Below are 23,797 nucleotides of genomic sequence, written 5' to 3'. Positions count from 1 at the left end.
CCACGCTGATGGAGAATGGGACCTGGTAATAAATAACCTGGACAGACTTAACCGCCTCACCCCCAACCCCCGTGCGTGCCTACACACTCACCCTCGCACTGGGGCTTCAGGAACCCACGGGAGGCACGGGTCCCTGGAAAACTGGGCGAGGAGAGGCCGTTGGGCCTCGGGGCAGGCGCCCAGCCATCAGGCTGGCCAGGAGCGGCCGAGGAGGCGGCCCGGGACCAGGGAGAGCAAGCGGCGTGGTTTAGGAGGGGTTCTGAGCACGACCGGTGCCCCCGCCCCGCACAGCTCCCCGCCCACAGCGGTATTTGCACCACTGGCCTCAGTGCTGGGCAGCCCGGGGTGCGGATCTCCCCAAATGTCCCGGACCCCCAGCCCCGGAGTGCGGGTGTCCCCTCCCCAGCCCGCAGCCCCGGGTGCTGATGTCCGTCCCCACCCGCCTCGCACTTGTTGCGGCCGGGCCCGGAGGCCGCCCGTTCTGGGGGCTGATTGTAAGAGGGCTTGACTCGCGCCTGACCCCGGCCGGGACTTTCTCTCCACTAATCCCGCTCTCTTTAAATACAAAGACGCGCTGCCCGCTCCCCTCCGTCAGTCATCTGAATCCCCCGCCTGCCCGCGCGGCAGCCGAGCCGGGCCGCCCCAAGCAGCGGCGCCCGCGGACCCCACGCCCTCGCGGCAAGCCGACCCGACCCGACCCGACCCTCCGGGGGCGGCCGGGGCAGAGCGGGGCCGGGCGCGGGGTTTTGCGGGCGCGCGAGCGCAGACAAAGGGAAGGCGGGAGCGCAGGCGGGATGGAAGGTGCCGGGGCCCGGCACGGGGGGGCGAGGCGCGCGGCCCGGGCCGGATGCGGGGCGGGCTCGGGCCGAAGGAGGGCGTGCGGGCGTCCAGAAGCTGCCCCCGCTCTGGGCCCCGCCGCCACGCGGGCGGGAGGGGGCGACGGGAGCCGCCGGGCTGGCAGGGCCCTCGGCCCCGCTCCCGGGCGCACTGCCTCGCCGCCCACGCTGCTGGGCCCAGGCGGGCGCGGCGGCAGCGCGGGGTGGGGGTGGGGTGCACGCGCGCGGCCAGGAGAGCTGAGCCCCCGCCGGGCCCGACCGACGGGGGCGAGGCGGCGGGGCTGGCGGGAGGGCGAGGGGGCCCCGCGTGCCTGCCCCCCGCCCGGCCTCCGCGGCCCCCGCGCCGCCGGGACCCCGAGGCGCTGCGGGCGAGGACGGGCCCAGCGCCCTGGGCTTCGCGCCCCGGGGGGCCCCGCCCCTCCCGCGCGCCCTTCAATCCCGCCCGAGAGTCGCGCTGCAGAAGGAGCCGCGCCAAGGCCGAGCCTGCTTTTCACTTGAAGTTTCCAAGGAATCAAACCCATTATTACATTCTGCCGCCGACGCTCCTGGAGCCTCTGCCCCGCGGCCCGGCTGCGGAAGCGGGGGCGGGCGCGCGGGCGGTGGGTGCAGGAGGCGGGGCCGCCCGGAGCGCGCCTTCCGGGGCCGCAGCCCGCGTGGGTTTCTCCAAGTGCCCGGAATTTTCCGGAGACAGAGCGGCGTTGCCCGGCCTTTGTCGGGGAAATGAGATGCGTGAGTGCGCGCTGCTCGTCTCCCCCATGCACGGTTCTAATAGACCTGTCAGTCACGCCGCCCGGCCCGTCCTCAGATCCTGCCGGACCGCAGCTGCGTGTGTAAGGAATTCGTTTCATCCAGACGCTGGTGGGTTTCTTTGGCGGGGGGCGGGGGGAGGTGTCAAAGTCCAACAACACAAAGGGCCTGTGAGTTTAAGAAAGCGGGGGTCGGGGGGTGGGGGGCGAGGGAAAGCCCGTCCAGCAAACCGGGCAACCCTCAGCGCGGGCAGGCGGGCACACCAGGACCGGTTTATGACGATTCGCAGGCGCCCGGCATGAGTTCTACCAACTTTGTACCAGGCCCCGTACGTGTCCTGTCCGCGGCCTCCACACGGTTTTCAAAAAAGATAAGAAAGAAGAAAATCGGTATCAACGATAGAAGCAGTGCCCTGTGATGTGGGAGGTGAATGAAGCCATCACATAACATCATCGTAGCCTAGTTCACCTCGTGAGTGTGACGGGGGACCTTGACAAGAACCAAAGTCACAGCTGAATGAGACATCTGCCCGGCCTGGTGGAATATTTTCTCCACGAATTTACACGGAAGAAACTTTTTGGATGGTAGGGTCTCAATCCTGAGAGATGAGTTCTAGCTTCTCTCTGTCCCCTCAACCCCCGCCTACTCCAGATCGTTTTTAAATGGAGTCATTGAAGAACTTATATTTGCTTTTCTCCATATTGTTCAAATCCACAAAACAAATTCACTGAATTTCAGGAATTCCTATTTTAAGATCTTCCTGGTTTTTTAACAAAGTGTTTCGGGACACCTGACATTGAGTATTTAAGTCATGTGTAAGGCACATCCTGGAGTTCCAGAATACTGCTTAACTTTTTACATAGTCTGAAACATTTCGGGTGTGACTCACACTTCTAATGTATGTGATGAGCTAAGACTTAGGTGCCTATAGCTGAGCACAGATAGGAAGGAACTCGGGCACATGTACAGGTGAGCATGGCCGCACACCTGTAAATGCAGGGAGATGTTGAGACTGGCAGTTAGCAAAAGAACCAGGGTCTACTTAATTCTGTACATTTCTGAGTAAATGTGGTCCGGCCCTTAAGCTGGGTGGTGAGTTAACAAAGCATTACAGAAATTCCCAAAGCATCTCCACAGGGGACTGTGTGACATTTATTTATTTCCTGTTCTGCTCAGCAATCCATATATATCCAAACACTTATAAGAATCACTGTTTCACAAAAGATCAAATTGCTAAAGCCAAGAAAAAAAAAAAAGAAAAAAGAAAAATGAGGGGTACTTTATTATCTTGTTAGAAAGAAGCACTGGACATAATTATTGAAAATTTTGCACTTTCAGGAATGCATGGTTTAAGCAAAACTATCAAAATGCTCCAAAAAAAAATTACATACGTCAATTGTTACGTTAGCCTTTTTTTTTTTTTTTTTTTTTTACTTAAAGCTCTTCTGGTATGCAGGCTGAAAGCGGTTCGGTTCTCCTTAACACCCTAGTGCAGGCCCGGCTCTGGACCGGTAGTTTATACACATCCCAGGACAAGAAAAGATGTTGAGAAAATGTGGGGAGGGCCAAGGCTGATCAAACCCACATATTCTGATTTGGCCTGAAGGTCTTTTTTAAAAATATGATTTCATCTTTATATTGTGACTAATTTCAAAACGTATTTGCTACAGTGTAACTTTTAAATGCAGTATTTAATGCGGTCAGATTGCTTGAAGACAAAAGTTTCACAGAAAACTTTAAATTCCATGAAAAAACCTGTAACGTACCAATAAACACCTAGAAAAAATATAACTAAAAATTTTAAAGCATCAACGAACTCAGGTCCTGTCAGAAATAATAAAACACCGCATGTTGCTCTCACATCAGTTAGCAACTTGCATCTCAGTTTACGCTGGGGTGGGGGGTGGGGTGGATTTGGGGTGTATGTGACAACTTAAGAAAATAATTTTGCCTTTTCCTAAAAGGAAGTTAAGTCAGAGAGAGGAGCTGAGGACGGATGGAGGGGGCTCGACCGCAGTACATTTTGGTTCAGTGTGTTTTCCTTGAGCCAAATTCAAATAAATTCTACTTGCAAGCTTGTTAATAATTGCAGGGGAGTTGAGGGCCCCTCGCGCCGGTCTTTGTCATCCATCCCTGGCCGGGTCCGCCATCGGGGTCTTCTCGCCTACTTTCTCTGGGCCACACCGCGGAGCAGACCCGGGCCAGCTGGAGGCCACCGAGTGTGCTGGCGGGGCCGGCGGTTAGAAGCAACACACTACAGGGCCAGACTGGAAAACGGTTTGGAGGGGGGAGGCATAATTATTTCTCATTCCTATTAGCACGGTAAACTCTACAAAATAATACCGATTTTAACTTTCCTCCCTTCCACTGAAGGAAGCTCCTGCAACAATCGCACCCACTCCCCTGAGGCCCCTCGCTTTCAGTTCGTGCTCATATTCCTCTTCCTCCTTTTTCAGATTCACTGATTGTATTTTGAGCTCATAAAACACCCGTTTAAAATCAGCACGTTTCAAATTATTGGTGGGGAGAACTGGGCTTTTTTTTCTCTTTAATTTATTGACTTAAAACTCTTACGCATTTTTTTTTAAAGGGCGTCTTTTTTCGTTTTTTTTTTTTAGAAGAAAGGCTTTTTAGGAAACTATGTACATAATCTGAATCACCCTCCCCACACCGCAAACGCAAAATTCACAATGCGTTTACAAGAAATAACACAAAACAAAACCAAAAAAGGAAAAGCTCATGTACAGAAAGTTTTACAAAACCCAGGACGTAACGCTGTCTTCTGAAAGGGGTAGGGGAACCTCTTCGTATAAATTAACAAACCAACCCCCCAAAAAAGCGTTAACTACTACAAACAAATCGTGTTCGGATCTGCCTTACTATATCAGTAACAAATGAGAACAGCTCCTGGCACAGGGTCTGCAACCAAACGCGTTCAGGAAGCGATGCGGGATGGCGAGCGACCCGCCGGGATAGAAACGTTGGAGTCGCCTCTCGTGTAGTGTGTGGTCTTTGTGTCCCCTCGAGAAAAGAAAACGCTTTCTGCCTCGTCCGTGGATGATAAATACTGTACAAAAAGTCTCAAGAAAACACCGAAGCTCAGTCTAAAACGCACGGCTGTGTCCGCGCCCAGGTCCCCGGGCGCTCCCGGGAAGGTGTGGCGGGGGCGCGGGTCACCCTTTCATCGCCACTGTTTCTTTTCACAGGACATGGAAACGTCCGTGCAGAAGTGAGGCCGCGCCGGGCGCCCGGGGCGGGCCGCACGCTCCTCGTCGCGCGTCGCCGGCGCGGGCCGCAGTGTCCCCGCGTCCCTAGATGTGCGTCAGAGGCACCGTGCCGTTCACGCCCGCGCCCGCGCCCTGGTAGTGCTGCGGCAGCGAGTGCAGTCGGCTCTGCGCCGCGGCGGCCGCCGCCGCCGCTGCCGGGTCTCCGCCCTCGCCGGCCGGCAAGTACATGCTGATCATCTCGCGCAGGTCCCCGGGGCACGGCGCCCGCGAGTGCGCGGGGGCCGGTGGGCTGCCGCTCGGCTCCGACTTGACGAGCGAGCCCAGCGCGCCCAGGGCGCCCGACGACGCGGCAGCCGCCGCCGCCGCCGCCGCCACGGCCGAGTTCTGGTGCGCGCTGCCCGCGGCGGCGGCGGCGTAGGGCAGGCCGCCGTAGCCCGAGGGCGAGGCGCTCATGTAGCCCTGCGAGTTGGAGATGGGGCTGTACTGCAGCGCGCCCATGTCGTAGCGGTGCATGGGCTGCGGATTGTGCGGGTGCGCGTGCGGGTGGTGCGCGTGTGGGTGCGCCGGGTGCGCGTGCGGGTGCGCGCCGCCCGCGCCCGGGTGCTGCCCGTAGGCCAGCTGCGCCTCCTGCATCATGGCCGCGGCAGCCGCCGCCGCCGCCACCGAGCCGGGGTAGGCGCCGTTGGCCCAGCCGTTGACGTGCGCGTAGCCGCCGCCCGCCGCGCCGCCCGGACTCTCCAGGCGCTGGCCCACGGCCGCCGCGCCCACGCCCACACCCACGCCCATGGCCACGGCCGCGCCGCCGCCGCCCGCGCCGGCCGCCAGCAGCCCGCCGGCCAGCGAGTACTTGTCCTTCTTGAGCAGCGTCTTGGTCTTGCGGCGCGGCCGGTACTTGTAATCCGGGTGCTCCTTCATGTGCAGCGCGCGCAGCCGCTTGGCCTCGTCGATGAACGGCCGCTTCTCGGCCTCGGACATGACCTTCCACTCGGCGCCCAGGCGCTTGCTGATCTCTGAGTTGTGCATCTTGGGGTTCTCCTGGGCCATCTTGCGCCGCTGCCCGCGGGACCACACCATGAAGGCGTTCATGGGCCGCTTGACCCTGTCCTGGTTCGCCTTGGCGACCCCGCCGCCGCCGCCCCCGCCGCCGCCCCCGCCGCCGCCTGCCCCGGCCGGGCCCGACAGGTTCGTGGGAGCCTGGGCGCCGCCAGGCGAGTGCAGGTCGGTCTCCATCATCATGCTGTACATCGGGGCGGCTCGCGGGTTCACCGGCACCGCGCGGAGAAGGCCTGGAGCATAGATGGCCAGGAGGCGGGGACGGACAGGGGCTCAAACGCGGAGGCGAGACGGGGGAAGAGGTCCTAGCAGAGAGAAGAATGGGGGAGGTGGAGGCAACAAGAATAAAAAGGCAAAAAACACGCACTCAGAGCAGGTCCGGCTCACAGGTGGAAAGTTTCTCCTCGTGCACAAACCACTTGCCAAAGACGGCCGATGGCGGTGGTCGCCCTGGGTGGAGCGGTGCAAACAGGTGCAGTCGTGGCCAAGTTGCAGCTCCACTTTTCGGGCCGCAAGCGATGCGCGGCGCCTTCTCGCGGGCCGCCGCCGCCGCGTGCTGTCTTCTTTCTCTTGCTTTCGGTCCTCAGCGGCCTCCAACTCCGAGCGGCAACTTCTAGCAGGGCGGCGCGCCGCGTGCGCTGGGCATGTGCCGGTCCCAGGTGCCCGGGGGTGGGGAGCTGGGCGCCGAGGGGGGAGCGGGGGGGCCAGGAGGGGGGCGATTAAGGGACAGCTGGGGGGGGGGGGGCGGGGGCAGTGGAGGCAGCGCAGGCGCGCGGAACGGGCCAGCAAGCCAGACCGCCGAGCCCGGGACGGGCTGCCCGCTGCCTGCCCGGGTCCGTGCGCTCGGAACGGAGGCGCACGCGGGGCCGGCGGCGCGCGGGGCCCAGCAGCCATACGCTGGGCCCGGGCTGCCATTAAATGAGCGCGCCGCGGCCAATGGGAGCCGGCGGCGGCGGTGATTTGCATGGCGCGCTGGCGAGTGACGTGGGGAGGGAGTGGAGGCCCTGGGCGCGGGCGGCGGGGCGGGGAGCAGGGGAGGGAGGAGGGGGAAGGAGGCCCGCGAGGGGGCCTCAGCCGCGCTGCTTCCAGAGCGCGCGCGCCGGCGGCGAACCGCGAGCTCACCCTGCTCGCCTCTCCCCGCCCGCAAGCTCCGAACGATTAACGACGGGGTTTAAAAGCAGAGACGAAGAAAGAATGGTTCGGGTGGGGGCAGGGTGGGATACAGCCCCGAGCCGCGCTGGAATAAGTGCGATGAAGCCCCGGCTCCGCCCCTGCCCGCTTCCAGCCAACTCTGAGCCCGGAGAGAAGGGCAGAGTTGGGACCCGAGGGCTGGAAAGGAGGGGCGCACCCTCGGGAGCAGGGGGCACCTTCGGAGTACACAACCCGAGAGCCCCCGCGGCGTGTGCGGAGCGGCCTGGGCAGCTCCGCCCCTGGCCCTCCGGTGGATGCTGGCCTCGCCGCCGCGCACGCCGAAGCTCTCCACTGCCCCCTCCTAGCTAGGCCTTGGCAGCCCAGGCCCTGGGAACTCCCGCAACGCGGGAGCATTTTTGTCCGGCCTGGCTCCATAGTTCTTTCAGCACCAACCCTAAACTTTTTCTTGCGGGGGGTGGGGTAGGGGGATCTTTGATGACCCTGGGGGTTAAAATCATGTGCTCTTCTCAATTTGGCTTCTGAGTTCTATAAAGGAATTTCTAGGAAGGTTGAAAACAACAAGATCTATCTGGAATCTCGTTAATAACAGTTGAAAAAGTTTGAACTCGCAAAAGAATGATCTAGCCCACGCTCTTCCGGAGCGAATCTTCCACCAGCTGTTGGCCTGAAAACTGCGAAAACTGCGTGAATGGAGCGGGGCTACCTGACACCTAATCGGTAAAGTGGGGGCCTCGGGATTAAGCGACAGATGCCGTTTTCCCGTTATGTAAACGGAAGGCCTGGTTCCTGGAATGATTCGGGCGTGCTCCTGCTGTTGCAATTCTTAAACCTCAAAGTGTCTTCGAAGCAGGGACTTACGAGAGATTTCCAGACCCAATCTCAAACGCCATTGCGCTCTTGCTACCGGTTCCATCGGAATGATAGGCAAGTGGCCCAAACATTTCGCGCAGAAAACCCGCAGAGCCCCAGCGTCCCTCCTGCGTCCTTTAGAGTAACGGGGTGGGGGGGGGCGTCTCCGTGCGCTCCAGAGTGGGAGGCGCAGAGATTGACTGCTTGGGGTGAAGTGCAGCCTGACCAAAGCAGCGTGACGGACCATCTCGTATGGAAATAAACATGGTGATGATCAGAAGAGTAGTAATAAGGATGTTTTAGTATGTTGGGCAGTGACCGCATGACGCCTTTTCTTTCTTTTCCCCGTCTCTACTAAAAATTCCGAGGTGGTGAATTTCCTGACCCTATTACTTGTCCAAGGTACAGGAATAATGCTTTATTTCCTCTCAATTACTATGATTATTATTGTAGATTTTTTTTTATTGCAGGGCTACTATAGTATGCAATGCAATAGCAAATTGGTCTCTGCAGATTAAATGGCTTTCATTTCAGGCCATTCAGCATTTAATAGTGAACTCATCAAATAATATATAATTATATTAGAAAAGAAATGTCACTTCATATTTATTTTTCACTAAATATCTAGGTTTATAAACTTGGTTTTCAACTACCTTCTTATTTCACCAATCGAGTTTGTTAAATCTTTTGATTTGTTTCATGCACTACCTCCAAATATCAGTTACATTGTGAATGAACAAAAAAAAAGAGCACGAATGTTGTTTAGGGAATGCTATAGACCCGTTTTTCCTTTGATAATTTAGGAGGCGATGGGTGTGCAGTAAGATCCAGCGTGTTATGGAAAGTCAGCAAGACTGAAATAAAGGAAATGTTTTACAAATTATAAACTATATTATCCACTTAGCAATTGAAAGATTTCTTTCCTCTGCTTTTCAATTTAGATTTTAAGCTAAATAGCCTAAGACCCCCTGAAAATGCTTTGTGTGAATCAGGCTTGGCACATTATTTTCCATATCAATGGAGCAATTTATTTTATAAACACCCTGCGCTCCAGTTAGCATTGCAGGAATGCTTTATGCTTTTGGGAACTTGGATAGCTGACTTTGAAATGGTCTAGTTTCTTTCTACCATAGTCCTGAAAATTGTTTCCAAATACGATGGTACCCTTGTTTTCCAGAGCAACTAAATAGAGGTAAATGGTTTATTTCACTTTGTATGAGATCATGCTAGTGCTTATCAGGGTGCTCTCCAAAAGCCCTTTTTAGTGAAGAGATGTTCTCTGGGCCCAAGCAAGTACACAGGATGGGTGCCCATGTGCTTAAGTATTAAACCAGAGCTGCAGGTGTAACTTGTTGCCAAGCGATAGATGATTGGCAGCCACTGTCCATGCCAATTAGGCAGTGGCAGGGCATTGCATGCCAGACTGCTCAGTGCCTTCCATCCTGGCATAAAGATTGAGGAGCACATATCAACTCCTGCTGGTAATGGCTTCTTGGAGCCTCAATTTCTTTCTCCTTCTGACCCCTCTCCCCAGAGACTCTAAAAAGAGAAAAAACAGTCCAAAGCCAGTTTGAAAAACCATTTCCTCTCCCCGATTCTGTTCCTCCTTCTAGGTTGGCAGCGACCGTCTTCAAGCTGAGGACTTTCTCAAAGACTGGGGACCATAGGATCGGAAGACAGATGACACTATTTGCAAGTAACATTAGAGCTCAGATGCTGAGTAAGCAAAGGATCAGCTCACTGTTGATTAACCAGAATTTCTCTCTCGGCAATGTAGAAACTTCATTGTGCCTCTGCTCAAAATGCCAAAGAGGAGATCAACCTAGAAATGTGGATAAAGATATTTCTGCCCCTTATTTAACTTGCAGCATGATCATCCAAGAAAAATCAGATCCACAACCATCACTGGAGGAAATTATATACACACACATATACATATGTGTACACACTTGTATGCACAGAATGTATGCATTGCATACACATGTGCATATAAACATGTGCACACAGCATATAGAGCACACAGAATATAAACATGTATATGTGTATGTGATGCATGCTGGCAATTATCCAAGAGCCCTTGACTTTCAAATAAGTGCTGGACTTCAACAGCAATGGTGTAAACTGCCTATATGGAGTCAATAAAACCTTTGGCTTTGACTTTGTCTCCCTCCCTGTGGTTGTACTCAGGAGAAATCTGAAGCAGAAAGGGTTGCCCGTGGACAGAATCCCCTGTCCCTAGCAATCTTGAAGGAAAGCTAGCTTTCAGGTACCTAGAGGCGACTTCCTGTGCCAGCACCAGTCTTAAGCTCCACAAGCAGGGAGAAGGACAGGTTGGGAATTCTGGGGGACAGTCATTGATCCACTAGGGAAGCAAAGAAGACAAAAACCTGGATTTCCCAGCCTTGGCCCGAAGGCCTGTCCTGGTGACCCCTTCCCAGGGATGTGCCCTCCTACAGTTCAGCTCCGGCGGCCCCTGAGGCCCTTTGAAGACCGATGCCACGTGTAGGCGCCTCCCTGGATTGCCTTCCAGGCCCTGGTGTCGCCTCGGGGCGCTGGGACCATAGTTCTAGGGAGGAACTCAGGAGGAAGCCGCCAATTCCCAGGCCGGACTTTTTGGGAAAAGATAGATTCGAGAAGAAGGAGGAAGAGAAGAAGGCGGCAGGGAAAGCGCGCGCGAGAGGAAGAAGGGGAGACAGTTGAGTGAAGAGGCCTTCGAGGTCACCTCGGCCAACAGGAGGCGCAGACTGAGCTGCGGCGGGAGCGCTCGCGGCGCCGGGCGGGGAGCGCGCATACCAGGACTTCGCAGGGAGGGCGCGGGGGCGCGGGGGCGCCGACCCGGAGGCGCGACGCCCGGACCCCGCAGCCGCGCGGGCCGCGATCGCCGTCTGCTGGCCGCCGCCGCCCTCGCCGCCCTCGCGCAGCTCCGGCCTCCGGCCGTGGCTCCAGCCGCCGCGCCTGTCCTGCCGCCTCGCGCCCTTCCCTGGGCTCGGCGAGCACTGGGGGCGCGCGCGGGGGGCCGGAGAGTCGCGGGGGACGCCCGTCTCCCCCGGGTCCCCCTGCGCCCTCAACCCCGCTAACTCGGCCCGTTGTTCCCAAAGAAGCCAACGTAGCACAAAAGTTTTTTCGTTGGTTTGTTTTTTTTTGTTTTAAAGGGGAAAAAATGGTCCTGGAGAAGGGGTAAGAGAAGGAGAAGGACAGGAAATCGCTGGCCAGTGCGGAGCTTCGAGCGACACCTGTGCCCTTGAAGGACAGGAACGGAGCCGGGGGTGCCTGTCTCTGCCCCGAGCGCGCGGGTCCGCCGTGCGGTCCCCCCGCGGCGTGGGCCCGGGCCCGACGGGCTGCTCCGGCAGCGTGTCCAGGAGAAGGGACGCACCGCCTGCCCCCTCGGAAGCAAGCAAGGCTGTCTTCCCGGCGACCAGCCTGGAGATCCGTGAATTCACGTCGAAGCGCAAAGAGCCCTGTGCGCGCGCGTGCCGCCTGTGCCCCGAGCTCTCTGGGTGAGAGCATTTGGAGCATCTCTGGGCGCTTTCGAGTAGGGGCTCACCCTGTGAGCAGTGCTCACACATATAATTCAAATTTCACAGCTGACCTGCTCTGAAAACCTCAATCAGCTTCTAATTGAAGGGAAAACAAAATATTGCTTCCCTACAGCAGAGCTAACGATTTAATCATTATATCAGACATTATAGCTTTTAATTAGGCTAATGCTGATACTGTATGGAAAGAGATAATTCAACACAGTTCTTGATGAATTCTGTAATTGGGTTAACGGCAGAGCAGTCGGGGGAGAGACGTCAATATTCAAGCTGCGTCTCTAGCCACCAGGTTTATGAATGGAGGAGAGGAGAGAAGGGGCGGAAAACACTGGGACCCGAGGGGAGCCTCGCGCCCTCCGCCGGCGGAGCTCGGGGCGAGGCGGCCGGACAGGAGCGGAGTGGGGCGGCCGCGGGGTGCCAGGCTGCCCAGGCCTGGCTGCCAGAGGCGGCTCCGTCTGCCGCGCGGCCTGCCCAGCGCTTTTGCGGGAAACTTTCGGAGAAGAATCTCAGCCACGCTACCTGCCCCGCACGCCTGGCGCTGGAGTGTCCGCAGGGTGCCCATTCAGCCCAAACCAACTGGGGCGGAGGCCTGGGCCGAGCTCAGCGTTGGCGCGCAGTCCTATTCGGTAGCTTTTAAAGACGCGACGTCTGCTCGGGCCCCCACCCCGCGCAGCGCCGGTGCCTGCGGGGAGGTCACAGCGCCCCGGCCCAGGACGGCCCTCGCTTGTCCCTGGCTCTGGACGCGTAGAGCCCACAGGCCACCTGCACTCTCATGTCCACGCCAGTCATTGAGGGCCCGGTGAGAAGTCGCTCGAGGGGGGACCCCTGTTAGTTCGCAATGGCCTGGCTGGGTTGGGCTTCGCTAAGCCGCTCCCCGAACCAGGGATGGCGGCCTGGGATTGGCAAGTACAGCACTTGGGCCGGGGCCGCTTTCCAAGTCCTGCGAAGGAGCAGGGAAGGGAAAAGCTGTCAGACCCGCCTGCAGGGAGAGCAAACCGGGCCAGGGGCGTCACTGACCCCTCAGCCCGCCGGCCACACGCCCTGCCAGCTGTGGCCTGGGACCCAGGCGTTTGCAAGGGGCCTGGGAGTGCGGGGTGGACCACTGAGGTCAAGCCTCTCCTCCCCGCGGGGCCGCATGTGGCCAAAAGCGGAGGCAGGGGTGAGTGGAACAGCTCCCGCCTCTCCTTTCCCCCCACCCCCCAGATTTCTAGAACCCGCAAAGTTGTCCTCAAGTAGGCGAATCCGCAGAGACTTGGCCAAGCCGGAGGAGAGGGTTCGGGCGCCTTGGGTTCGGAGGAGAAAATGCTGGCGCCTCTAAAATGCGGATGGCGTTTTAGAAAGCCACCTGGGCCAGGCCTTCGGAGCCTTTAACTTAAATGGCTTCAGGGTGTGATTTTTGTGTACTTTTTGTGTTTCTGCAAACCTCCCTCCTCTAAATTTTTTCTTATTCCTTGGCTTAACTACCTCAGCTCAATATTCTCCTTCAAGATAAATATACTGTATTGTGATTCATCCTTGTCTTATTTTGTCAGTAATTACCACGAAATTAAATGGGTTACTGGTAAAGTTTCATTTACACAAATCCCAGTAATTAACAGTTTGAATACACCTTTTACATTGTACAAAAGTTGTAATTTTCTAACGCGTGTAGTTTTTTACTGGTACAGAATGCTTGTGTTGGATTCGATAAGAATACAAAGCACCTCGTCTGAGCAGTAGGTGTGTTTGTTTTTTCCTAAACCAGTGTAAAGACTCAGCAAAGATCAAACTTCCCAGAATGGGGGGGGGTTCCTAACCAAATTAAAATGTGCAGAATGTAAAGGTCTGAGAATACAGGACATCTGATCAAGTTCACTTGTAAAGCCAAAATCTTTGGGAGAAGCTGAATGTGCTTCTGCAGTTCAATAGCCAGGCTGAGCAAGCCCCGCCCTGGGCTCAGGGAGAAGGTGGGGCCTGCACTGGAGTTCGTTCTTCAAAGGTCAAAGGTAGTGTTTCAGGCACAGGAGGCGTCCCAGCCCAGCCCAGGTGAGCTCGGCTGGCGTGTGCTAGGAGGGGGTGCTTGTGGCGTGAGCACCCATGGCCCTTTCTCACACACCCTCGCTAGCCCCATAGAGAAAAGGCAACACGAAAGGAGAAAGTCACAAGGAATTGCTGTATGAGAAGAAATGAAGTGAAAGCAGAGATGCTTTTTCTTAGGGACCATCCCTGTTATTGCAAATTAGATTAGCTACATAGGCTTCAGCGTAAACATGACAGGGGTTCACCACAGGGAGAGCCCTGTCCACCCCAATCTCTTTTCTCATCGAAGCATCTCACATAAATTATGTCGTGTCCTGTAATACACTTTCAATGAGATTAAAACATCACTTTGACATGATTTTAAGTCCTCTGACTTTCGTGTGAAAGCTCCCAGAGGAGCGGGGTGGGGGGTGGGGGAAGGGAAAGGGGGGACCGGCCTCTAAAGCCAGCACCACTACCTGCTCCATTTTAACACTGCTTGCATTACCTCCTGGAGGCAGAGGCCAACTGTCCTGCAGGGGAAATCCTATTTCCCTGGCTGATTGGCCTTCTGAAGAGAACACTTGTATTATTATTTGTCAGTATGGGGCTGGGGGCAGCCTTTGAACAGAAAGGATGGGGAAGGACCTGAAGCCCTCCCGGAAGTTACTCAGGGAGCCCACCCCCACTGGCCACTGTCTGGAGGAGGAGGAAGGTTTGGCAGATCAGAGAGAAAAGAGCCCTGCTTAGATGGCCTTTGGACCCAAATGTGCCTCATGGGCAGTGAGGAAACACGGGTGAACACAGAGCTGCCTACAAACCCGTCTAAAGGGGGATCCCCACCTCTCCATCTGGCTCCGCCTCCCTCTGCTCCCCTTTATGGACTGGCTGGCTCGGGAGAGTGGCCCCCAAAGGACAAAGAACCCCCACCAGGCAGCAGGGGAGGGGTGCTAGAATTTCCGGGTAGGAGCTCTGGGCTTTTTCTCTATGTTTCAGCTACCTAAGCTTGTGTTCAAGCCTCTTAACACACAGGCCACTTGCTCCTCCAGGAGGTGCTGGTCACTGCCCTCCTGTCCAGGTGGTTCTATCCTTTGCCCTGGAGCGGGTAGGCCACCACCCAGAGCCCAGCCCCATCCTCCCCCTGGTCGGGGAGCCTGGAAACACCAAGTCTACCTGACGCTGTTGAACAGGCTCCTCGGAGGGACGCCCCCTCCTGTGGGTCCCGGTCCTGTATCCCCGCTCCCCCAGCCTCGCCTCCTCGGCCGTTTGCGCCATTCTCTCCAGATGACGAGGGGGCCCCAACGCGAGGCCAAGCGGAGGTTTTGACCTCAGCGAGCACGACCTGCGTTTTCTGTGCGCGCCAGTGCGCAGGCCGAGCCATCCGGCCCGCCTTGCCCCATCAGGACACAGCTGCTGGGTGTGTGTGTGGGGGGACCTGAAGCACCGAGGGGCGGGGAGGCGGGGGTGGAATTCCTCTCCACCTGGATGCAGGCCCCAACTGTTGGTCCGCAACCACAGTCGAGCGCGTTGGGGGACAAGGGCCAGAGCGGGGCGTTCGCCACTTTGCCGCGGGAGTCACGGACCCGCCAGGTTCGAGCTGGGAAAGGGCCTCGGTGACAAGATCGTGGTCCTGAGGGGGAACAGCGCACTACTCCGTTCTTTCTGGCTTGGAGGGGACCCCTCTCCCACCCACGTGGTCACCTGGGCAGCCCTGCTGTGGCCAAGGCCTCCGCGGGGTCCTCTGCGCATACTGGGGAGCTATCAGCGAGCCCCGGGCTTCTCCCCTTCACAAAGGGGCTTCCAGGACGCTGGTCCGACCGCATCTGGGGAAATCGATGCGGTAAAGCGGGCTTTTAATGAGTTAATTGACTGACGGCCGCTATCGTGTGCAAACACCTGTTTCTGGCACGGCGAGGCAGCCAGCCCCCTTCTGCTCCGGTCGGAGCCTGCCACGCCCGGCCCGCCCGGCCCGTCGACCCTGCAGCAGCCCCCGCTGGGAGTCCATTTCACCCCCGAAACTTCGCGCCCCTCCCTCTCGGCGGGCGGCTCGCACGCGCGGGTGGGGAGACTCTCGGCCGCGCGCACAGAGGCCGCAGGCGCCGGAGGTACGGCGATGCCCCGCGGGTGCCATTTCGCAGGAGGAGGGAGGACGCGCCGCGGGGCACTGGGCGCCCGCGCCGGGCTGCCCCCATCTAGGCGGCCCGCCGAGCAGGCGGTGCTCACCCTGGGGCGTCCTTCCCCGGCCGGCTGCACGGAGGCGTCGGCCGCGCTCGCGGGTGGGTCCCCGGCCGGGCGCCCGGTCCAGAGGAGCCCACCGCGCGCCGACCGCTCGCTGCTCAGCATTTTTTTTTTTTTTTTTGGCAGGATGAGCACAGCCAAGACCGTCGGTCAGTCAAAGCTAAATTGATTCTTTGCGCGAAACACCTCTCACTCAGTGGCACACGCTCAACATGTTCATTTTAAAAACGTAATTCCGCCCGGCGGATTCGGCTCTGCGCGCGGCCGGGTGCGCACCGGGGAGAGCGGGGGGCCGGGGGAGAAGCGAGCCGCCGCGGACGCGAACCCCTGTCCCGAATTCACGGGCTCGACCTCCCTCCCCTCCCAAGAAGGGCGGCCGGAGGGTCTCGGTCCGCCGGGCGGCGGCCAATCCCGGCAGCCGAGGGGAGGGAGGCGTGAACGCGGAGACGAGAACATGGCAAATGGGCCCGGCCCGCCGGTCCGCCGCGGCGGTCAGCGCAGCCGCCCACCCGCTCCGGGGACCCCGCGCGCTGCTGACCGAGAGGCGCCCTGGCCACGCCGCGCCCACCCCCCGCGCCCGGACGCCGGGCACACTCACTGCGGCTTCCTGCTGCGGCTCCGGCCCGCGGGCACCTCCCGGGCCCGGCTCCCGGCGGCGCCTGTCGGCAGCGGGCCCCGCGCACGCCCCTCACCCGCGCAGCCTCCGCGCCGCCCGCCGCACACTCGCTGCACACGCACACGCACACGCGCCCCTCGCCTGGCGCGCACCCTCCCAGACACACGCGCCGCGGGCGAGAGAGACGAGGAGGGAAATTTATTATTGATAGGAGAGACTTTAGAGACAATTTCAACTTATTGTTTCTCTCTGGAAAAAGGGGGATCCCTCCACATAATGAAACGCCTTTTGTGTGGCGCCGAACAATACCAAACAAGTATTCTAATAAATAGCCACTTTTTTGTTCCTCCTCGACAGTGAATAGAATTGAGCGGTTGGTTCGCGAGCAGCTGCGTCGCCGTTTTGAGCTGGAGGTGGAGCCGCGTCCCTCGCGCGCGGCCGGGCCCCCGCCCCCCGCCCCGCGCCCCCCCGCCCCGCGCCCCCCCGACCTCCGCCCCGCGTCCCGGCCGGGCCGCAGGTTCGGGCCCGATAAGACAGCAGGGACCTGAGCACCCGCCCCCACCCCAAGCGGCGCGGAAGCCTCTCCCCCTCGCCCCTAAGATAGTTGTCACTCCTGTCACCACCCGGGCTGCACATCTGCGCCTCGAACCGCGCTCCCGGGCCTGCCCCGAGCTCCGGGTGGCGGGGCGCCCGCGCCCTCCCCCGCCGAGTCCCCTCGGTCCCGTCCGGCGCCGCCCCTCCGCCCGCCCGCCGAGTCCTCGCTCCGGGCCCCTCCTCCCGGGACCGAGCTGCAGCTTTGTTCTCCTGCCCAGGGGGCACCTTGGCCTCGCTCTGGCTTTTTCCCTCTGCCACCGGCTTTTAAGCACTTGTCCCGGCACCCCCCGCACCCCCCGCCTCCACCACTAACGGCAGATGCTGAACCAAGTCAGTGTCGAAGGATTCGTGTTGGGGACACAAAACTCTCTAGGTAGAAAGTCGCCACGGCCTCGCGTTCCGCCGGTGGGGAGCCCGCGGGGCTGCGCGGCCACCCGGCCACGGGGCGCGGACCCTCCCGCCGCCCTGACTCCCTCTGCAGGCGGAGTTCCCCGCCCGCGTGGAGGACCGAGACGCCCACCCTCCGCCCACCCGGGCAGAGGAGGAGGAATCTGCCGAGAAGGCGTCAGGGCCGGGGCCGCATCCCTCTCCGTTTCTCCGTCTCTCCGTCTGCAATTGTGTGAAGATGTTAGTACTTGGGGCTTAAAATCTAGCGCCCTCTGATCCCCTCTGGAAATGTATCGAAAGCAAACTGCCTTTCTGAAAATGATGACCCCACGTTTTGCCCAAAGGACTTACGACCCCCTCCCACCAGAAGGAAAGATATTTACCATTTAAAAAAGGAAGACGTAGACGTACAGCGTTTGAACATCCTAAGTGCTTGTCAGCCCCTCAGTGTTCCAGGGTAGGGTGTGTCTGCTATCCGTCTTGGACAAATGTATGATCTATATTTTTTTCATTGCTCACAGCTGCAGTTTTCAGGAGATCCTTGTCTGTCTGGTTCTAATTGTGGAGACAAAAGACCCACATGACTTTTACTCAATGGACCTTAATCTAGAGAAACACTATGTCATTTGCAAATTATTTCTTAATCGGACTAAGCTATTTAGAAGTGCGGGGAGAGGAGGTGGTGCTTTGGAAATCACCAGAGAGCTCAGATGTTAAGTAGGGTCCTCTTCCTAGCAGCTCGCTTCCCCGAAGGCACGTTGGTGTAACTGTCAAACTCAAAATAAGGCAGGAACGATGCTTTATTTGGAGACTTTTGTTTTTGAAACTTACTTTTGAGAAACGATATTCCCTTGGAGTTTAAGGTAATTTAGCGCTGTCATCCGAGACGCGGTGGCAACAGAAAGAAGAGTTTGGTCCTTGGCATTTTTTGAAAACGGGGTTTGTGCAGGAATCCGTGGTGGGAAACGAGGCACTCTGGAATTGGCTCGATTCCAGCAGACACCCTGAAAGCTTTCTCCTTTTGTATGGAAAATGGAAACATTTTGGAATCCAGATTTAAAACTTTGACTTATATTTTACATGTTAAATCAGTGAAAGATTGGGTACAACACTGCATAAAGCTTCAAAACCTGCAAATATTTGAATGGTTTTTGTAAGCGGAGCAGCTGCCACTCAGCTGGCTTTGACGGCTGCCACAATTTTGTCACTTAATGGTGGGTGTTAGGCTAAGTGCAAAACACTCTGGCAAACAGATGTCAAACCCGTATCTCACATCAATGGGGGTTGTGAAGTGGAGTTTTAACCCGCATCTAGGTCTGGCTCACGGGAGCCCCTTTGTACGCGGTGCACACAGCCGGGAACGCGCGCGCTCCGAAATGAAAATCGTGGCGGGGCCTGGGCGCTGCAGTTTGGAATCCCGCAGCCCGAGGTGCGCCTCCCTCCCGCCGAGGCGCAGGGGGGCGTGGGGCAGGCCTGATGCCCGCGTCCCCACCCCACCCCTGCGCCCCTCCAGCCCCTCCCCGGAGGCGGCGGCTCTCAACAGCGGGCGCGCCGAGGCGGGCAGGGAGCGCAGCCCGCGCCTCCTCCCCGGGCTGCGCTTTGGACGTTCACTCCCCCTGCGCCCAGGCCTCTGCTCGGCCACCTCGGCCCCGACGCCTTTCCTGTGGCCTCGGTGTGGGGCTGCGGGTGGCGCCCGATGAAAAGACCCGCCGGCGCAGCGAGGCCGCGGGCACAGCCAAGGTCGGCACGCCTTCCAGCCAGGCCCGGGCGAGGCCCGCAGCCCCGAGCCGAGCGCGGCGGGCGTCGGGGCCTCTGGGCCGCATTGCTGGTGCGGAGGGGCGCGCGCCAACAGACGCCGGGAGGCCCCCTCGCAGCCAAGAGGGAGCGCGGAGGCGCGCAAGGTAACATCGTCTTTGTTCGGGCGCCCCGAGGGACCTGAGGCCCCCCTCTTCGGCTGGCCCCGACCGTGACGCTGAACTGTCCCCTTTAGTCCGAGGGCCCGGCTCCCGCGGACAGGCACCCTTTGTATTCCCGCCCCACGTGTGCACCCCCGCGCGTGGCGGCGCCGCGCCCTGTGCGGACACTGCCCTCCCTGCAAACCCAGGGCGCGGAGGACTTTTCTGCAGCAAAGATATTTACGTTACTCGGTAGCAGCGTAATGAAATGTCGAGATGTCTCCCCGAATGTTCGCCTCTTGGTGGTGCCTCACTTGGACACGAAAAGCAAACCTTTACCAGATTGCGTCCGTTACCTAGATTTACAAGGTAGCGCCGTGTCACAGCGGATTAACTGCTGCAAGATTCTCATGATGTGGACGGCGTGTGACTCACTGCTGCTCCCACACTTCTTTCTTTTCTATAACCATCCTGCCAACTTTTCATTTTTAGAACTTATTCTTGAAGCTGGAAGGTCAAAATAGAAAATTTTGATTAAACTACAAAAGGCAAATATGTCAGTATGAAGATTTTTAAAAATTGAGGGCTTTTCCCTTGTTCCCTTGAAGAAGGGAAGCTCCTTTCCTCCGATCTGCATATTCCTTCGTGAAAGCCATTTAGAATGACTAAGAATCTTTACGCTGCTACCTACTTTATATAAACAGAAACACTAATTTTAATTTGTTTTCCTATAAGATTAGCTTGAGACTCATTCTTATTTGCCATCAATGCATAAACAGTTAATAAGGGCTTGAAATAAGACCCTTGCTTATTTTTCATATTGCCATTGATGGAATGGCATCAAATCATAATCTAATTGCTGCCCCCACCCCCCAGGAAAAGAAAACCCTCTTGAAATATACATATGTTTTACTGGGGTGGAACTTTAAAGATAATTAAAGCTTCTCTATGTTCATTGATTTGAATTGTATTTTAATGGAAAACCAGATGTGTTAATTTTAAAAGTAGTTTTTATAGATTTATAGGATAAATTCCAAATGTTCAAAAATGAAAATGTGAACATTTTAACTTTCTGACTAGAGTTCACTATTTTCACATGTAAAGGTATCTAACCTACCTGGGAAAGTAGTTGTAGGTATGAATTCTTGACATTAGAATTATCTGAATCCTTTTAGAACATTCCAGTGGCCAGGCCTTGTCTCAGACCAGTTGACTCTGTCTCTTGAAAAACTCACCAGCATTTTCAAAAAGGGCCCATAGTGACTCTGATCCGAATCCAGAGTTGGGAACCCCTGGCTTAAACCAGCATTTATAAGAAATTGCTTGAAGGTCCACCAAGAAACCATATTGCCACAATGATAGCAGACTGTTTTCCAACTTTATGGAGTGATTATAATGTAAAAACATTTACTGCAGCCCATGTGGGCGTGGCTTGTAGATTTCCACATGCTGACATGGAGCATGTATGCACACTCCCATTTTTATCTGAGGTGCCACGATGGAGCACCTCACAATTACTCCTGGTGGTCTTCTGCAGAGTGCATGCTTTCCGTAAAGGTCATGGTGGGGCTGAAGCAGGACAGGTGTCACCTTCAGCAGGCAGCATTGCCTAGCTTGGGGACGACTGACTTTGAGCTGTAAGGTAGGACTAGGCAGGAAGCAGGTCATTAAGGAGGCTTACTAAGATTTAAGGGGTTTACATCTTTTAAGGGAAGGGCAAGTAATGGATGTGTGGAGTGTGTCGTGCCAGAGCCCCAGTTTCTGTGTGAGATCGGGTAGTGCAGCCTGACCCCCAGGTGCTCAGGTTGGAGGAGTTCACTGAGGGCTAGAGCACCAGGGAGGGGCTTGAAGGATGGAGGTGGTTCTGGGGGAGGAGGGATTGCTGAGGGCTTCGCTCAGGATCCAGGTGGCCTTCTGGCCGGGACAGCTTTCCAAGGTCATAGTTAACAGTGGTTTTGACATTGTTAGAACTGTCCCCTAAAAAAAAGTATTAACGTTCTACCTACCCATACTTGATTGAATACATAATTTCATTCTATGTCCTTTATCCAAGGGCCAAATGGTGAGCCATAAAATAATGAATTTTGCTGACTTGTCGAATTTCTGTATTCCTGTTTAACTGAATGTAAGCCTCCCCCATCCCTCTCTCCCAGCAGTGAACCCTCACAGCAAACCGATGCAGTGAGAACTTAGTCCACAAGTTGCTGACTAGGAAGACCACCGGGGCATCCAAACATTCTCTGAATCGAGCCTAAAGCTATTCCAGGCCTTTACTACAGAAGCACAGCTGTTCTCCATGAGAGACCTTATCAAAGAGTTAGGTATTGTTAGTGGGCAAGAAATTGAATGACTTATGCACACACACACACGAATAAAGAGCTCTTTGTGAACAAACGTGTATATATATTATACACATGTAGGTCTATAGGAATAGAGGACCTTCTTAGTCATTAATACATAATTAAAACACATGTCCTTTGAAAAGCAAAAATAGCTTGGTAAAGTCTCTAACATTTACAGTCATGCTTGCTTTCCAGGTGACGCGCAGGAGCAGCCTGGACAAGGCTTTCTCGGCTCCTTGTGGCGGCGCTGGACACCAGGCCGGGCTCCGCGGGCGGCAGCCGCCGGGAGGGTGCTGGGCACACAGCAGGTGTGGACACCGCCTGCCCTGGAGTCTGGCTTTGTTCTGCTGTTTTATGCTGTGTGACCTTGAGCAAGCCACTTAACTTTTCCAGTCCTGTTTCCTAGTCTGTAGAGTGGTAACATTAACTCCTACATTGTAGGATTATTTTGCTAACTAAGTGATACAGTCAATACCAGCGCATCCAGGGCTGGAGCTCACAAAACCACCGTGTGATTTGAAGCCCTCTCACTGGGATTTCCTGGCTGACGTGCTTGTGCTGCTTTCCCTGGAAAGGAGAGTGGTGGGTGAGTGCGGCCAGGCCAAGCCACAGCTCCTGTCTCCAGTGAAACCCTGCCCCTCTGACCCTGGGTGGGCCCGTCTGCCAGCCAGAGGCCCTTGTCTCCGGGATCCAGGACTGTGCACCTCAGCAGGGCAGTGTTGTGAGCTCTCCTTTCTCGGAGCATCTTTAACACCCGCAGTCTGTAATGACAATCCGTGTCACATGCTGTCTTTAATCAGATTGGTTTTTTTTGGGAAACAGTGACCAAATCTTAAACTCCTTTTTACCTCCGTGGCTTGAGGCTTATTTACTGATGTGACTTAACTCTTTATTGGAACACTCGGTGGCCCCACGTCATAACTGCAGGCTTTCATGATCTTACTCCTTCTTCGGGAGCATTTCGCTTCAGAAGTTCATCCACTTCCCAAATACATACTGTGTGCCAGGCACCGCGTGAGCCGGGCAGGGTGGGGTGAACGATCGCAGGCCCGTCCCTGGCTCCGCCTCAGGTGTGTGATACCCTCTTCCAGGAGCAGGTGCACAGGTGGGAATCGGGGAGCCTCTGTTCTCCTCCAGAGCCACTTCTTTGGGTCTGTATCTGAGGCTCCTCCCCGTCCAATGTGCACTTCCTGCAGCTCTTTTGCTTTGGCCTTAGCTTTTGTTTCTGGTGATGTATTTCTTTCCTCCTTTTTTCTTAGGTCTCTGATCACATGAGAGAGGATTCCTTGGAAGAAAAAGTTGGCAGGACTTTACTCTGGATTTGAGTCTACATGGTGCTGAAGCCTCTGCACAATTTCGCCTAAATTTCAGTTAAATAAATCTTTGCTTATGAGCTTGAAGCAGGTGAACAACAGACTATGATGTGGGATGATGACTTCACCTCTCTGGGGCCTCAGTTTTCCAAGTTCAAAAAGTAAGGCAACAGCAGGATTCAACAGCATCTGAATCACCTTTCTAGAGCTAATGCTTCAAGATTCTAGAATTGATAATTAAATAGTTGGTCATGGTTTAAACATCTAGGGTTCATTTCTTGATCTGGGAAGTGGGTACACAAATGTACCAGCCTCCCAGGACCATTAGTGTTCAAAGGGGAACTGAAAACCTCTGCAAATGCCAACTGCTCATTATTACAGAAAATTCCCACTGTTACCGTGTCTGTGGGCAGCACAGTGTGCAACAGGGAGGGAGCCCACTGACTGCCCTCTTGAGTTGAGAGCTTCCTGCTATTTGAATTTTGCAGCTCTGGCAGAGTACTGAGTATTAGTTGCTCAAAGAGTGATTTCATAAAGAAAAAAAAGTGTAGTTTATACCAAAATGGAATAAACCCCCTTTTGAGTAACAACAATCTGCATAAATGCTTTAAGAAAGCCTATAATTATGATAAAAATGTTGCTCAAAGTTAAAATTATGAAGCAATCAAGATTTATAAACAGTCTCTCATCGACTTTTAATCATTCTTTCTTTTTTATATACAAACTGTACACAATATATGGTTGCAATATATCATACTATACATTTTATTTTCAGTAATTTGGCTGAGTGAAATATATGTGAGGTGACACTAAGGGACTAGGTTATACATGCCCATGATTAGGGGTATATAGCTGACTCCAGCATGCATGTGTGCACGTGCACGCACACACATACACACACATATACACACTCACACTGAGACAGTTTTGCATCGTTTTGGCTAGTATCTTACCAAGAAAAGACACATGCTTTTACTATATCAGAATACCTTTAAAATTCTAATTAACATTGCT

General features: G+C 55.9%; 1 protein-coding gene and 1 non-coding gene across 2 annotated transcripts; both read right to left on the bottom strand.

Annotated features, from left to right (window-relative positions):
• Nucleotides 1-2,993: 2,993 nt before the first annotated feature.
• On the bottom strand, nucleotides 2,994-4,537 carry LOC118916653 (uncharacterized). The gene is made up of 2 exons (XR_008994537.1): nucleotides 4,464-4,537; nucleotides 2,994-3,850 (listed from the first exon to the last, which is right to left on the bottom strand). It is a non-coding gene; the product is annotated as an uncharacterized LOC118916653 (transcript).
• A 20-nt stretch (nucleotides 4,538-4,557) lies between these two features.
• SOX1 (SRY-box transcription factor 1) lies at nucleotides 4,558-6,062 on the bottom strand. The gene has a single exon (XM_057494507.1). The coding sequence runs from the start codon at nucleotides 6,053-6,055 to the stop codon at nucleotides 4,895-4,897; it is 1,161 nt and encodes a 386-aa protein (XP_057350490.1). The 5' UTR covers nucleotides 6,056-6,062; the 3' UTR covers nucleotides 4,558-4,894.
• Nucleotides 6,063-23,797: the final 17,735 nt, after the last annotated feature.

This window comes from Manis pentadactyla, chromosome 17, assembly GCF_030020395.1.
Source record: "Manis pentadactyla isolate mManPen7 chromosome 17, mManPen7.hap1, whole genome shotgun sequence".
Classification (NCBI taxonomy): Eukaryota; Metazoa; Chordata; class Mammalia; order Pholidota; family Manidae; genus Manis; species Manis pentadactyla.
This window is presented reverse-complemented; position numbering and strand designations above follow the sequence as displayed.

Excerpts from the sequence above, each read along its gene's own strand:
- SOX1 (XM_057494507.1), bottom strand. The coding sequence starts at position 6,055 with ATGTACAGCATGATGATGGAGACCGACCTGCACTCGCCTGGCGGCGCC.